This window comes from Micropterus salmoides, unplaced genomic scaffold (genome assembly GCF_014851395.1).
Source record: "Micropterus salmoides isolate LMB-PRFRI ecotype aquatic unplaced genomic scaffold, ASM1485139v1 Ms_hic_scaffold_7, whole genome shotgun sequence".
Classification (NCBI taxonomy): domain Eukaryota; kingdom Metazoa; phylum Chordata; class Actinopteri; order Centrarchiformes; family Centrarchidae; genus Micropterus; species Micropterus salmoides.
The window spans coordinates 4,203,666-4,219,878 of NW_024044459.1; the positions used below are offsets into that span (position 1 = coordinate 4,203,666).

The window sequence follows — 16,213 nt, forward strand, 5'->3', positions numbered from 1 at the left end:
AGCCCTGTAAGGACACTGTTACAGTAGTCGAGTCGACTTAAGATAAATGTATGGATAAGTTATTCCAGGTCTTGCTGAGACATAAATCCTTTAATCCTTGATATATTCTTCAGGTGATAGTAGGCTGACTTTGTAATTGTCATAATGTGGCTCCTCAAATTCAGGTCTGAGTCCATGACTACACCAAGATTTCTGGCTTGATTTGTGGTTCTTAACATTACAGATTAGGTGGATATTATTCATTTGTCTATAGCACATAGAATATATTTAGGTTTCTGGTAAATTTAGGTATGATGCAAATTAACAGGCATAAACCAGTGCTTGCATGTATCGAATATGCACAAACAGGCATTGGGAGAATACATACGCTATTTCGGCTGGATCTGAATGGAAGTGGTGTGATGCGAATTTACAACAATTGGCGTTAAGAGGTTAACAATCACAAACTGGGTTCATCAGATCCATCAAGTTCAGCTCTACAGATAACCTGAAACACCGCAACGTCATTAGTATGACGGTACACTGCATTTTTGATTAAAAAATCATTTAAATGGTTAATCAATTATCAAGCTACTTGGTAGATGATAGAGAATTCATCTTCTGGTGATCAACTAATCAATTAATTTACTAGCTCTACAGTTCACTCTTCCACACTGTAATACGAAGGTCTTCATCCTTGTGTTTGCATTCATTTAGAGTATTAGTGACCCAAAATGAAGCCAAACTGGAAAGCATCATTAGCTTCTGTTACCTGCTACCTGCATTCTGTGGGGGAAAATGATGCTGTTATATATAATAATATAATCCTAAACCTTTAAAGAAAAACATTAGGAAAACCAAAAAAGGGGCTTAATGGATAAAATGAAGGAATTAGACTGGGTGTAATATGGTCCCAGGTCTCTTAAGACCTGAGGTATGTGTTTTAAGGGTCAAGTACAGCATTCAGCAAAGAAATTCCTGTCCTTTCTAATTTTACCTTTAGACATGAAGCACCTGATTTGATGCAGCAAGCTAGACACTCGTGCAAAGTTTATCTATTGTAAAGGATCAAGTTCAAGTAGTTTTGGAAGCCAAGGTTTTGATCACATTTGCTATATTATTAATATTATTATTATTATTATTATTTAAAAAATGCTGCCCTATTACATCTATCACTCCAATCACTACTAATATTACTTCAAATGCATTTTTATAACCATTTTATTTTCTTTGTTAATGTACATTTTACTATAAAATAAAAGGACGGCATCACACTGTTAAGTAACTGTAACATAGCCAATGAAAGTTGGAAAAATTTTGTGAGTTGATCTTGGAAGCTAATATTGGATGCTTGTCCATTATAAATGATCGCTGAGAAGTCTCCCCTTGGGGACACAGTGCTGCTGAGGGTAGTGTACTGTTATACTGTAGTTCCCATTTGTTATGGCATCGTATTACCAGGAACTGGAGGTTGCAGGAGAAAGCTGACTCTTAGAAATGACATGAGGCATGATGGTCCTCATAAGGCACTGGGATAAATTCTAACTGCAGCTGAGCCTTTGTTCCACTTCACTTTTTAGATCTTATTAATGTGGATTCAGGAGTTACTTATACCAGATATTAGGAAACTAAGTAAAAATATACACTATAAACAGTGTAGATTGATGACAAATAAATAGGAAACCAATATAAAGTTTGATCTCAGGCATTGTTCCACTGCGAGCCTCCAGATCAATGGTCCTTGCCATAGATTCTCCTAGTGTTGGAATCTCTACTAGAGGGATGGACAGCATTCTTCCAAAAGACATTCCCTAATTTGGTGTTTTGATGGTGATGGTGGAGAGAACTGTCTGACACGTCGCTCCAAAATCTCTCATAGGTGCTGGTCTCGGTTTGAGATCTGGTGACTGCAGGGGCCATAGCATATGATTCATATAATTTTCATACTCATCAAACCATTCAGTGAGCACTTGTGCCATGTGGAGGGAGGTATTGTCATCCTGGAAGAGACCACTCACCAAAATAGAAATGTTTAATTACAGGATCAATCAGAATAACTTTGTATTGATTTTCCTTTAAGGGGATACGTGGACCCACACTATGCCAGTGAAATTCCCCCCACCTTAATGGAAGCATTTGCTGTTTCTCCCCTCATCTGTTTAGGTTATTCCTTTAGTTCGGTGCCCACCTGTATCTATACCCACCATTCAAATACCACATATGTTTAGTAATTATGACCCAACAAAAAAACTGTACCCTGCCAGTCTAGATACCTTACCCACTGAGTATTAGCAAAGGGCTGTGGTATGATATGACATCTTGAGATATAACAGCGGTGTCTGTGTTTCCACTCGGTTCCACAGGGCGAACAACTGGAAGAACACAGCCCTGTGTGGAGACTCAGAGAACATGGCTCTCCCCCAGATCCATGTCCTGTCATCTTGAGCCACCTAGTGGCACAAAGTTAGCTGTTTCATTTAGGATCGTCTAATTGAAGAGAAGTACATGCATATTTGGATTATTTCTCCTAAAACAAACAAAATTCTATAAATGAACGTTTTAACTACGTTTTACAAAATAGAAAAAAAAAAAAAATTATTTTACCACATACAACAGTATTTGTGATATATTGACTAAGGTGGAGGTTAAGGGTGAGTTTTGAGAGGTGCATTTTAGATATAGTCATAAAATAATAATAATAACACACTTTATTTATATATAGCACTTAAACTTCTTTGCAGAGACACAAAGACATGGATGGGAACATTAACAGATAAAACAAGAAAGTAAGCCATTGAAATAAACATAGCATTTTTAGGGACTTAAAAGAAGACATGGACTCTGACAGCCTAATTTCCTCAGGCAGTACGTTCCAGAGCCTCGGGGCCGTGATGGCAAAAGCTCTGTCCCCTTTTGATTTCAGCTTGTACTCGGGGAGAGACAGGAGACTCCTGCACGAAGATGTCAGACTACACAGTGGTTCACAAGGACTGAAAAGATCCATAATATATCCATAGATCCAAAGATCCATATATAATAGTAGTTCAGTCCTGTAGGGAACTCGGCATACTGAGGTCAGTGGGCTTGCACCATGACTACAGATCATGTCACCCAGGGGAGGCATATACTGTATATGGAGAACAAAATTGGTCCAAGAATTGACCCTTGAGGCACACCATAATTGACATGAGAAAAAGATGACATGACGTTGTTAACAGACAGAAAACTTCCTGTTGCTTCTTGATACAAATATGATGAAAAACAGTTAAATGCAGTACTAGCTATGCCCACCCAGTCCTCCGTTTGTCTAACAGAATTATAATAATAATAGTAATAATAATAATAATAACTTTGATTTATATAGCGCCTTTCACAAACCCAAGGACACTTAACAAACAGGGGGGGGATTGCCATTGTCAATTGTGTCAAAGGCAACACTCAAGCAGCACCAGTATTGAGCACATGCCAGCATCGGCGTTCATTAAAAGGTCATTAGTGACTGTGAGAATGGCTGTCTGCTATGCACTGCTGTGATACTGACAATAGCCCGACTGGAACTTTTCAAAGATGCTATCATCTATCATCTAACATCTATAAAGGCAGGATTCGGGATAATCACAGATCTTAATAACTCTACCTTTTCAGCAAAGTGTGGTTTTAAAACTTCTCACAATTAACAGAGGCACAGGGAGAAGCTAGGTTAACTAACTGATCACCAGGAATCTAGTTTTGTGCCGATGAGCAGAAACAAGATTTGGAAAATGCCGTGTTCTTGTGTCTTTCCCCATCCCATTATAAAGAAGTTATAAGTCTTTCATAGCTGCAAAAGTGGACCTGGGGAACTGATCTCTTCCATCTATGTTCAGCTTTTTCAGCATTCTCATTTACAGCTTTGGATTCTGTCATTTAACCAGGGCTGTTTTGCAGTATTTGAGCTAGATTGAGGAACACAGAGAATTAAAAATGGCCAAGTCATAGATGTATGAGAAATCAGGTAAAACATTGACAAGGGAATTGAACAGAGTACAGAAATTAGAAGCACTGTGCTCATTTAAGAGTATACGTAGAGGGAGATTGGACTGTACAAGTAACCTGTAATTCACAGTTAAAAGTAAAGAGTTTGTGATCTGATACAAACATGGCCTTTATTTCCACAGATGGTATTTTCAGATGAATAATCTAGGGAACAGGGAATTTTATAATTTGTTACTTGTGAATTGTCCAATTTCTGTCTTTGCGTTAGGTAGAATAACTGTTCACCATATTTAACATTACAACTCCAAGAAGAAAACACAGCTGCAGGTCTGGTGGTGTTCTGGAAAGTCATATTCAAGGCCTAGAAGTTATGATTTGCCTAGCCTTTTAGCTAAATCATTAGCAATGGTCAGGTGCTGATGTGTATCTTTGTCTATTCCTGTGCAGATCCCAGTGGCTCCCCAGTGTGTGACCAGTGCCTTCCCCGGTACAGCGGCCCACAGTGTGTCGAGTGCAGCGCCAGCTTCTACAAAGCATCTGGGGCTTGTGTTCCATGTGACTGCAGTGGTAATGCAGACCCCAAGGGCCCCGCCCAGATCTGTCACCCTGACACCGGCCATTGCCTCCGCTGCATCAACAATACCACCGGGCCCCAGTGTGAGCTCTGTGCTCCAGGCTTCATAGGGGACGGCAAAGCACATAACTGCACCCGTCCAAGTAAGACCAAACTACAGTATCAAACGTATAATTCATTACATACTTAATGTTGCATACATTTTCATTTCTTGAAACACAAGTACCAGAGTATTATATACAGATTCTTACTGTTGAGTAGTACATTAAAACAAATGTCAGCCTAAAAATATGTCAGACTAAAATGGTGGTTCTCAGAAAATGCCAGTAGTAATAATAATAACAATAATCTTTATTTGTAGAGCACTTTTCAAAAACAAGTTACAAAGTGCAAAGACAACAATACAAGCAAGAAAACATTGAAAAGATAAAAATACATGTTTAAGATAAATATAAAATAAGTAAAATAGAATAAAATAAAAGGGATAAAATAAAGTCAAATAAGATCGGGAAAGGCTCTCCTATAAAAGTATGTTTTAAGAAGGGACTTAAAAGAGTTCACTGACTCTGGAACAGACAACAGACCTCTGCCCGAGGATCTCAAGGTACGTGCTGGTGCGTATGGGACTAAAAGGTCAGAAATATAACAAGGCGAGAGGCCATGAAGAGCTTTAAAAGTGATTAATAAAATTTTTAAGTCAATTCTAAAACATACTGGGAGCCAGTGTAATGAAGCTAAAATAGGAGCAATGTGGTCATATTTCTTTGTTCTGGTTAAAAGCCTGGCAGCTGAGTTCTGGACAGTCTGGAGTCGATCAATAGATTTTTGGGTTAAACAGGTGAAAAGGCTGTTGCAATAATCCAGGCGTGATGAGATGAAGGCGTGTAAAATGGTCTTGGTGTCCTTAAAAGTTAACGTAGATCGAATTTTTGCTATATTTCTAAGTTGATAAAAACATGATTGAACAAGCTTTGTGGTGTGCTACTCAAACCAGACACCAAGGTTCTTTGCAACAGGCTTAATGTGATTTACTAGGGAACCAGCAGATGGCAATATTTGTTTTGCCATCTGCTGGGACCCAATGACCAGGATTTCTGTTTTGTCTGAGTTCAGCTGAAGGAAATTATTTGACATCCATTTTTTAACTTCACAAAGGCAGTCGGAAAGTGAACTCAGCATTCCAGGGTCTGAGGATCTGATGGGCAAGTACATTTGTGTGTCATCAGCATAAATATGAAGAAATGCCATGTTTATGGATAATATGTCCAAGGGGAAGCAGATACAAGGAAAACAAAATGGGTCCTAAGACCGACCCCTGAGGCACACCATATTTAACTGGTGAGAACGAAGAGACATAGTTGTTTACAGACACTCAAAACTTCCTATTTGACAGGTAGGATGAAAACCATTCTAAGGCAGTACCAGAGATCCCCACCCAGTGCCTCAGTCTGTCTAACATGATGTTGTGATCAATGGTGTCAAAAGCAGCGCTTGTCACACTCTGCTGGACAGCCATTCTTTGTGTTGCACTTTTTAGTTAGTATCTTCCTTATAGTATGTTAGGTTTTGGGGGTCTGCCCCCTGAACTTTTGTTCACCTCTGGCCGCCTTGGTCGGCCTCCTGAACTGCCTTGCCCTGCCGGTAGTTGGCCCTTTGAGACTTTTTGTTTTGTTTTTCTGGCCCTCCGCCTGGCCTCCCTCCGCCCACCCTGGGCCGGCTTGACCTGTTTATTTGTTTGTTTGTTTTTAGTTTGTGATGTTTCGTTTTAGGACGTCGGGGGCCATCCTTTTGAGGGGGGGGGTACTGTCACACTCTGCTGGACAGCCATTCTTTGTGTTGCACTTTTTAGTTAGTATCTTCCTTATAGTATGTTGGGTTTTGGGGGTCTGTCTTGTCTGTCGTCTAGTGTTTGGTAACCCTTGTCATGTCTGTTACCCCAGTTATCCCTCTGCATGTCTGTCTCTGTTTTCCCCTGCTCTCTCTCTCCCTGCCTGTGCCTCATTAGCCTCATGTCTTTCACCTGTGTTGCTCCCGCCCTGCTCGTTAGTCCCTGTGTGTATATATACCTGGTGTTTCTGTCTTGTCTTTGTCGGGTCATTGTATGTTGTCACCCAGTGTTGCAGTTTGTTCTTGTGTCTTCAGCCTTACTCGCCATGTCTCCTTGTTACCCTGCTCAATTTTGGATTCTGGTTTTCACCCTTTTGTATTTCTGTTGGACAGCCTTTGTTTTGGGACTCTGTCATCAGCCACTCAGTTTGTAAGTGTGCTCGCCTTTTGTTTGTTTATTAAACCACTGAACCATACCTGCTCCGCTCTGTGTCCTGCTTTTGGGTCCTCCAACCTGCTCCACCCTGCTCCACACCACCGATCGTGACAGCGCTAAGGTCCAGGCGTACCAGGACTGAGCACATGCCTTCATCAGCAGACATTTAAAGGTCATTGTTGACTTTAAGCAAGGCAGTCTCAGTGCTGTGGTACTTCCTGAAACCAGACTGAAACTTTTCAAATAATTTGTTATTTTCCAGTACAGTGAGCAGCTGTTTGGACACAATTCTTTTTCGATTCTTTGCAATAAAAGGCAGTTTTGAAATTGGTCTAAAATTTTGATGGAGGGAGGGATCTAAACCAGGTTTCTTTAAAAGTGGGTTCACGCAAGCCGTTTTAAAATAATCAGGGACACAACCAGTAGATAGGGAGCTGTTGAAAACAGAGATCAAATGGGGCCCAACAGAATCTATTACTTTCAGTAAAAACTTTGTAGGCATTACATCAAGTGGGCTGGAGGACACTCTCATTTGTGATACTGTTTTTAAAAGCTCAGACAAGTCGATGGGATAAAACTGGTTAAAACTCTCTTGTTGCTGGTGAGAGACCTCTGAGTAAGAGGCCGCGGGGGTAATAGAGGCTCTGATTAACACCACCTTATTGGTAAAATAAGATAAAAACAATTCACAGTCATCATTACTTCCAGCTGAGGCACAAGGAGGGGTTGGGTTTACCAGCTGATCCACAGTCTTAAACAGAAACCTGGGATTGTGTTTATGTGTAGTAATGAGTTCAGAAAAATAGTGTGTTCTCGCATCCGACTTGAAGAAAAGAAAAGATTTTTTCCAGTCTTTAGACGTAGGCCTAACCTTTAGAGGAGCAGTAATATTTAGTGACGACAAGCAGATATGATTGAAGTGATCGACCAGATTGTTGGTGTTGGAATCAGACAGGTGTTGGCTTTGGCTCTGAAAGAATGTGCAAAACTTTAAAACACTTTGTTCATTAGAGAAGCGAGAACACACGGAGCTTGGTGAGGCGGCATGGGTAACGGGTGAATCGCAGCTAAAAACAATACATCTGTGGTCAGATATGGTCATGTCCACTAATTCCACAGAGGAAATAGTGACACCCAGGGTAAAAACCAAGTCCAGTGAATGACTGGTTATGGGTTTACCCTTTGACATGTTGTTTGAAGTTAAAAGAAGTGGCCACATTTAAAAAGTCAGTTGCATTAACATTGTTGGGGTCATCAACATGAATATTAAAATCGCCACAAAGAACAATTCTGTCATAATTTAAAACCAGAGTAGATAAAAATTCAGGAAGTTCTGATAAAAATCCTCCAGGCGGTTTTGGGGGGCGACAAATTATAACAAATATGACAGGTTGCAGCCCTCCAACTTTAAGAGTGAGAACTTCAAAGGAGTTAAATTCATCACAGCGTACTTGATGACTAAATTTTTCCTATACACGCTCACTAGCCCACCACCATGACCACTGACCCTCGGTTGACTAAAACAATCATATTGAGGCGGACACAGTTCAGCTAGCTGGCTATAGTCATTCATCTGCAACCAGGATTCAGTTAAAAACATAAAATCTAGATTTGCAGACAAGATAAAATCATTTACTACTAAGTCTTACTTGACAGTGATCTCACATTGAAGAGAGCCATTTTAAATGAGTTTGTTCTGGGTGCTGGAGTTGGTGCAGTTGTCCTAATCCTTAAGAGATTACTAATATTTCTGTGTGGGATGTGCACATTTCGGTTTACTGGTCTATGCGTGATGATGACAGGAATAGAAGTCTTTGAAACAGCGCTGGAAGCAGACGGCTTTACATGCCAGCAGGTGGAGACAGTTGTTTGTGGCAGTGAGGCAGAGATCTGTTCAGTGAGCGGTGGTGTGTCCAGGTGTGCTGCATGAATGATTAGTCATTCACGTAAGTCATGTGTGGACCGCAACACATGCTGTATGTGAGCAGCTAACATTTCTGTAAGTAAGCCAGCATTCACATTACTAGGGCTCAGAAACTAATGATTATGTAAATAGCTTATGGTCTTATTGTAATGCAATGTAATGCAATTATCAGTGACCATGTCAATGTTTTACATTATCATCAAAGCTACTGTTTAATTGTTTTAATGTTTAAAAAAGAAGATGTGACAACACCCAGGCTTGAAAGGCCCTGCACACTTACACAGGGGTGTTCAGTTACTCTGCAATTGTAAAGTGTAATTTGTCTCACCACAGCAAATCAGGTCCCTGGAACAGGTGAAGTAAATGGATTGCAGCCATTATTAATGGTAATTAAATAATTACATGTGTCTTCTCTGCTTGGAAAAGTATCAACAGTGTGGAATCATGAAAAAGTGTATTGTAAGTAAATCACTTACAGTTGGACATTGCCTCACATATGACTGTACACAGCTGCTTATCAAAGACATCAGCTGTGTAACGAAACAGACTGAAAGTAATTACTTAGAAGCTTACAGTTGTTAAAAAGAGAAATGCAGCATGTGGATCTGCAATATGATGTAGTTGTCTTTTTTGTCACAAGGTGTCACTATTACATCAACAACCAGTCCTTTCTCATTTCTCTGCCACTGCCACGATTCCTCTGCTCGCCAACTCGCCTCACGGCTTTCCCTAACCGAAAAGCGAGCTGAGGAATCGAGGAAATGACGAGGAGAGAGGAGTCAAGGCAACAGACATTTAACAAAATGATATATCCTTGCTTCGCAGCCGTCATTTTAAAACGACGTCAATTATCATGACGTGTGGCACAGCTGCATCATCTGTCCAGTGTTGTGTGACAGCCTGCCGCTGTGATCTCTGTCAGATGAGTTGACCAACTGGCCAGTTATTCATAAAGGCTACTGATCATAAACAATCCAGAAACATGTCTATCATCGTTATGACATGTAGGAACACGTTGAACAGTCAGAGAGATGGGGACTTGAGTTTGAGACTTAAGTCGCACACACAGTGACTTCAGACTTGACCTGAGGCTTGTCCTCAAAAGACTTGACTTGTGAACAGTGTTTATTTTTAGGACGCTGTCTGCCATCACGTTAATTATTACCGTTGGCTGCAAACAGGTTACAGGTTTATTGTTGAATATGTAAAGTTACAGTTTTATTGTTATAACCATAGGCGGGGGCATGTCCCCCTCTATCAGAGGGGTGTCCCCCCCTTAAAAACCAATCAAATAATAGAATCAGAATTAGAATCAGTTTTATTGCCAGGTATGTGTAAACATACGAGGAATTTGACTCAGGATTGTACATTGCTCACAATTGTGCTTACTTATACAATAATACCATAAAACAATAAGAAAATAATAATAAAATAAAATCAGACACAAACTACAGAGTAGACAACACTAATATACACACTATGAGCAAAACAATATAGACATATTGACAAATAGTTCAGTAATCAGAATGCAAAGGATGCAAGAGTAAACTATTACTCATTATGTACATGTTGAAGGTGTATATGATATTGTAGCAGACCTAAAAATTTTAGTTATGCATTTTAATGAATTTTCCTCGTTAAGGGCACCACCGGAGTTGTTATAATCCTAGAGTCTCCGGACCTCTAGGTAGTTTTGAATAATTATACAATTATTACTAGTGATCAGTTAGTTAATAATCGCTCAATTATCTTAAATCAGTCAGTCAGTCTCATATCTAAAGGGTCAATTCTCTTGGCAGGAACTATAAATAGGCAACACACACAGCTCTTGATTATATTACAGTGAATTTATTCTCTAAGGTGATAAAAAGATGGTTGGATACAGGGAACATAAACTTTGCTGAACAATGAGCCTGGAGGTTCGGTTGTGGGAAGCATTTGACTCATAGGGCATAGAAGAACTAATGAAAGTAAACTAATGCTATAGTTTAGGAGTTAAAATGGACATCTGATCACAGAACGTGTGTTGAGTCTTACTGCTTGTCGACAGCCTGCTTTTGGCCTGTTGCTGGTCCCACTCTAGCTGCCGATCCTGGCTTTTTGCTAGGGATTCTCCAGGGTTCTCCGTGTCTGATTGAAAACACCTCCTCCGTCTGGCAATTCGACTGTTTTCAGGTTTCCTTCGTTGTAGCTGGCGAGACCACGTGGCTTGGTCTGACCTCGGTGAAGTTGGCTCGACGAAAAAGGCTTAAAATGGAACTTGGTCGCTCCTGAATTAGTCCAGTGTAACTTAACGGACTCATAACTTTAACAAACAAAATAAAAACAAAGAATAAATAATAAAGAAATTAAACAAACTGAAGGCAGATCGATGTCGCGGCACTTCAGGTGTGTAGCTTCAGGCGAACAAAAGGGCCTGTTTGTTTCGCTGGCCGAGTCTGGGCGCTGCCTGGCGAGGCACGCTGCGCGTGCCGAAACATCCAGAGGGCTGAGCAGAGCGGAAGAGCCAACAGCGAAGAGAGGAGCGCGAAGCGAGGTCGCGTGTCGCTCTTTTGTTGCCTGGGGCGTGGTTCCCCAGGGGGTGTCTCAGGTTTCCCAAGGTACTGCCTTTCTAAACTTAATGTCTAAAGAAATGTATTTGCACGTATTATAATCAAATATTTTCCACAATCGAACCTCAATGGTTGAACGGTTGTACTGTTCTAGGCATTTGGTAACAGGAAACAATTGTCACATTAGTGGCCAGGATATTTATACATTTAACGGCATTTCCGACGAGGGCATGTAATACTTATTTCGTCCACTTGGGGAAGCTCAGGTTACATGAGGAAAGCTTGGATTACATTAGATGAAGGAGTGTCTTGCCGAAAATAAAAACACTGCACAAGTAACTTTCTTTTCAGCAGTAATATCAACAACCGATAGCAACAACAGTTAACATAACTACTCAAGTAGAGGCAAACGTAATCAGGTAACTAAAGATTGAATTAAATGCTTTGAGTCTTTGGAGACTGCAGTCCTTTTACATTGAAAGTTCAGCTGTCCTGGACAATGTCACACTTAGGTGAGACAAGGAGTATCCCTTTGATGTGGTAATAAAACAAAGAATAAGGTCAGTTTAACAGTCAGGCCCCGCGTTATCAGCTTCGGAATCAAAAGGTGCCAGTTTTATGGTCGGGATAGCACTTAGAGAAAGCAACTTTGACCCCTCCCGTTCTTCTCTGGGGAGGAGAAAGGAATTTAGGGTAGCTCCAAATTTATTCCATGTAAAATGCACAAATCCACACCGTTGTTCACTACAATATACAGGTACACATACATGCATACATGTGTAAATGTACACATTGTGATGGAGCATAGTGCAAAGGATGCTGGAAAAAATAAATAAGACCTATGACCTGAGGTAGGTGTATTGGTATACAGTATATACAATAGACCTATTTCCATGCATGCAGTAATGTTACAGCAAATATTGTGGGACATTTAAACAACATAACTAAAAACTGTAGTAATAAAGTTGACAGGAAACTCTCCAGAGGAAACAGAATTCAACTTTTAGCTTCTTAAAACATATTTAGACGACCCTGACGAAGCTCAGGATTGATCAGGAGGACGGCAGTTTCATTGTATGAACCTAGACTGTGTGTGAGACCTTTTGGGCGTGTAGAACACACAACATTCATTAACATTAGATCCTGACTAATCCTGTCAGCGTGTTGGGAGATTTAAATAATCGCTGCTGTGCCTCATGCGTAAATTCGCACTGCGTCTCTCAGACACACCTACCCCCAACCCCTCTGCTGGTAATCACAATGTTAATTTTTTGACCCATCTCGCATCCTCGCATCTTTAGCCTACATTCACTGATAAAAACATCAGTAATATCCACCTGAAATGTCATTAAATCATCTGAAATAACTAATAGAACTTCTAAATACAAAAGGAACACTGCAGAGTTCTGCTGCCCCCATGGTTTGTCTTCCACCAAGGATACACCAGTGTTTCCTCGCCAATAGCTCCTCCAGCAAGCCTCTCTCTCTCTCTCTCTCTCTCTCTCTCTCTCTCTCTCTCTCTCTCTCCTTCACCCCCAACCGGTCGAGGCAGATGGCCGCCCACCCTGAGCCATGGTTCTGCTCGAGGTTTCTGCCTCTTAAAAGGAAGTTTTTCCTTGCCTCTGTCGCCTAGTGCTGCTCTTGGTGGGAACTGTTGGGCTTCTGTAAAGAACATCACAGAGTACGGTCTAGACCTGCTCTTTTATGAAAAGCGCTGTGAGATAACTGTTGTTGTGATTTGGCGCTATATAAATAAAATTGAATTGAATTAAATACAAAAGGAACACTGTAGAGTTCTGCTGCCCCCATGGTTTGTCTTCCACCAAGGATACACCAGTGTTTCCTCGCCAATAGCTCCTCCAGCAAGCCTCCTCTCTTTGCTCCTCTAGATGCTTTTTAGGAATTGAGATGTCCTCCAAGATCTGAAATCGATTTCAACAGTCTGTAAATTATTCAGTAATTCCAGGTCTTTGTTGCATTGGCCTATCAGGATTGTGAATTTAACAAAGTAGTGAAATAAAATCTTTAAATGTTTACTAATGTTTTCAATGCTTTCCTCTCCTCAGCACCCCGACACCTTCCCATACCAGTAGACACAACCACAACAGAAGCGCCCACATCACCTTCCCCCCCGCCGCCCAACACCAGCACCACTTTCACCTCTGCCACAGAGAGAGGGGTCCCAGCTTCCACGTCCAGCAGCAACACGAGCACTGCGCTGAGCACTGCCGCAACCACCCAGGCCCTGTTGACCAGCCTGAGCAGCCCCACTGACAACACCACAGCGGCCCTGACGGAAGTCTCCTGGACGCAGTTCAACATCATCATCCTGGCCGTCATCATTCTGGTGGTGCTGCTGCTGCTGGGCTTTGTTGGAGGCGTATACACCTACCGGGAGTACCAGAACCGCAAGCTCAACGCTCCCTTCTGGACCATTGAACTGAAAGAGGACAACATCAGCTTCAGCAGCTACCACGACAGCATCCCCAACGCTGACGTGTCGGGCCTGCTGGAGGACGAGGCCAACGAGGTGGCGCCCAATGGCCAGCTGGCACTCACCACGCAGGGCAACTGCTACAAAGCTTAGCACGCCATCCATCCCTAGTCTAGATACCTAAATTTACAGATGACACAAAGCTGCTGGAAAGTACCAAATCCAAAGCTCCTTCATATATGACTGCTTGTTGTTACCCTGCTGGTCTGTGGCACTTCACAACGTTTGGCAAACTGACAGTGAGATCAAGTAGATGTGATTTAAAGATATGGAAAAGAGACGCAGACTTTCCACTTGAAACATTTTCCCTTTTTGATTATGATTTTGTGTGGAATGGGCGATCAGTGAAATGGGTCCAAAGAATAAAGCGTTTTATTTGAGTTGTGCCTGCAGAGGGCGCTGTTGTGCAGAATAGTTAGGTAATTGGCATGGCGTGAGACAGGTGCAAAGCTTACACCTGTTTGCTGAAACAATGATCCTGACACGGGTTAGTGGAGGAGCCTAGCATTTCAGATCTTTTTAAAATGGACTTTAGACTGTTTAAGTTATAATTGGATCGCTTTCACAGTGATCTTAAACTGAGACAATGATTGTTAAATGAATTTTTATTCAGTTCTTATTTATTGGTTGACTTTTCATTCTCGGGAGAAATGCTGCACATGTATGATGTGTTTATTCATGGTGTTTTATCTTACGTGCTGTCGAATGGTAATTTGAATTGGCCCGTATGTTTTCATGTATAGTTTGTGTGTTTTGGATAGAGTCCTAAGGGGAGGTGAAAGCTGCTGGTACAAGTATTTTAATGACCTCATCTTTATAGCTTCCTGTCTTTAGTTAAAGTGTGCCGCCTCACCTGAAGTATCTACGAGGAGTGTTTATTTTAAAGAAACTACACCTTACTGTTTATAAACTCTCACCACTTGGCGCTACTGCAGGGTAGTGAATCATACTAGACTCACGTAAATGGCCATAAACTACTTGTAATCTAATCTGCTCTTTGCTGCCTACCTCAGCAAAAGTTGAACAAACCAATTATAAAATGTTTCGTATTTAGTAGAGGTTGGGTCCTGTGAGATAAGACCGTTTAATGTCTAAAAGATAATGTTGCTATAGAGTGAAACCAGCCTGCACATGAAAAAATCTCCTCACCCTACTGGTCATTGTTACTATTAACAATCAAATTGCATCAGCTAAAACAGTGAGTGGCTTCACACCTGATCCTGAAAATGGATCCCCTGTTTTCTGTGTTGTTTAGGCTACCATTGATTGGGTGCGCTTCATTTTACCACGGTGAATGAGTAAAGCTAATTATGGAACTAACTCCTCAGGTACTGGCTCTTTCCCTAATGTGATCACTGTAAATATGATTATTGTACAGATGAATGTGAATAGTAGCACTATTATTGTACAGGTAGAAATACTGTGTGTGTCACTCAACAAGCCTCCAACCTTTCACTCTCCTGGGTGTGATGTTGCAGTCAGCCCACAGCTTTTTGTATTGTTATTTTTATTTCTTATTCTCAGTGGACTTTGCCATATAAACAGCTGCAGGACTAAAATGCACCACCTACAACTCAAAACAAAGAATAAAGTGATGTAAATAATACCCTAAAGCTCAACTCTCAAATAAAAATGGGTTTACTGTTGTCTTTGTGTTTCTCACATACCTTTAATTTAAATCACTGCCGACACTGAAGACATACATGCTTGGAATAATGTTATGAGTCTGTTGCAGTTTTTCCACAAAAAATCTTCCAAACTAGTTGTGATACCACAAACTCTTGCTTAAATGTTCACATGTTAACTGAGATTTAAATTGAGCACAGAGAAACTTCAGCCTTCTTGTGTCAGACTATGGTTCATACATCATTCTGCACAGTGAAACTTGTTCTGCAATTATTATATAATTTCAAATATAAAACAATAGCATTTGGCATCTAGCATGGCAGCCTCTGCCATCAGTGTGTGAATGTGACATGTAGTGTAAAGCGCTGGTTGAAGAATGCAAAGGCGTTATACAAGTACAGTCCATTTTCCATTTACATCACAGTGACGTAGCAATAAGAAACACATTTTTGAATTAGTGATGTATTGCTGTATGTCATTGTGTCTCATCCATATTGATTCTGTATTCATAATTTCTCCCATGTTTGCATTTGCTCACTTCTCTACAGCAGCCTGTTCATCACTCTGCCCCTTATCACCCATCCTCAGTCGCTGCTGCAGGCTCTCCACATTATTGATGTCATATGAAATTAAAAATGAGGTTCCCTTCAAGTGCACGGAGGATGGGTTTTATAGAGGTGAACACATATCTCTACGTAATGCAAAGGGATTATGTAGAAATAAGAATACATTACTATGTTTGATTTGAAATATATTTGACAAATGATCAGTTATAGAGGCTGCAAGGTTTGTTTGATGGAATGTGATGATGGAATGATTCATGCAG

General features: G+C 40.8%; 1 protein-coding gene across 1 annotated transcript in view; it reads left to right on the top strand.

The window, feature by feature from the left end:
* The window catches only part of si:ch211-158d24.2 (multiple epidermal growth factor-like domains protein 9), a 45,025-nt gene extending 29,617 nt beyond the window's left edge, over positions 1-15,408 (top strand). The window contains exons 5-6 of the mRNA XM_038704322.1: positions 4,402-4,671; positions 13,334-15,408. Of these exons, the coding sequence (XP_038560250.1) occupies positions 4,402-4,671; positions 13,334-13,854 (791 nt within the window). The 3' untranslated portion in view covers positions 13,855-15,408. The remainder of the gene's footprint in view (positions 1-4,401; positions 4,672-13,333) is intronic.
* The last annotated feature ends 805 nt before the right edge of the window (positions 15,409-16,213 follow it).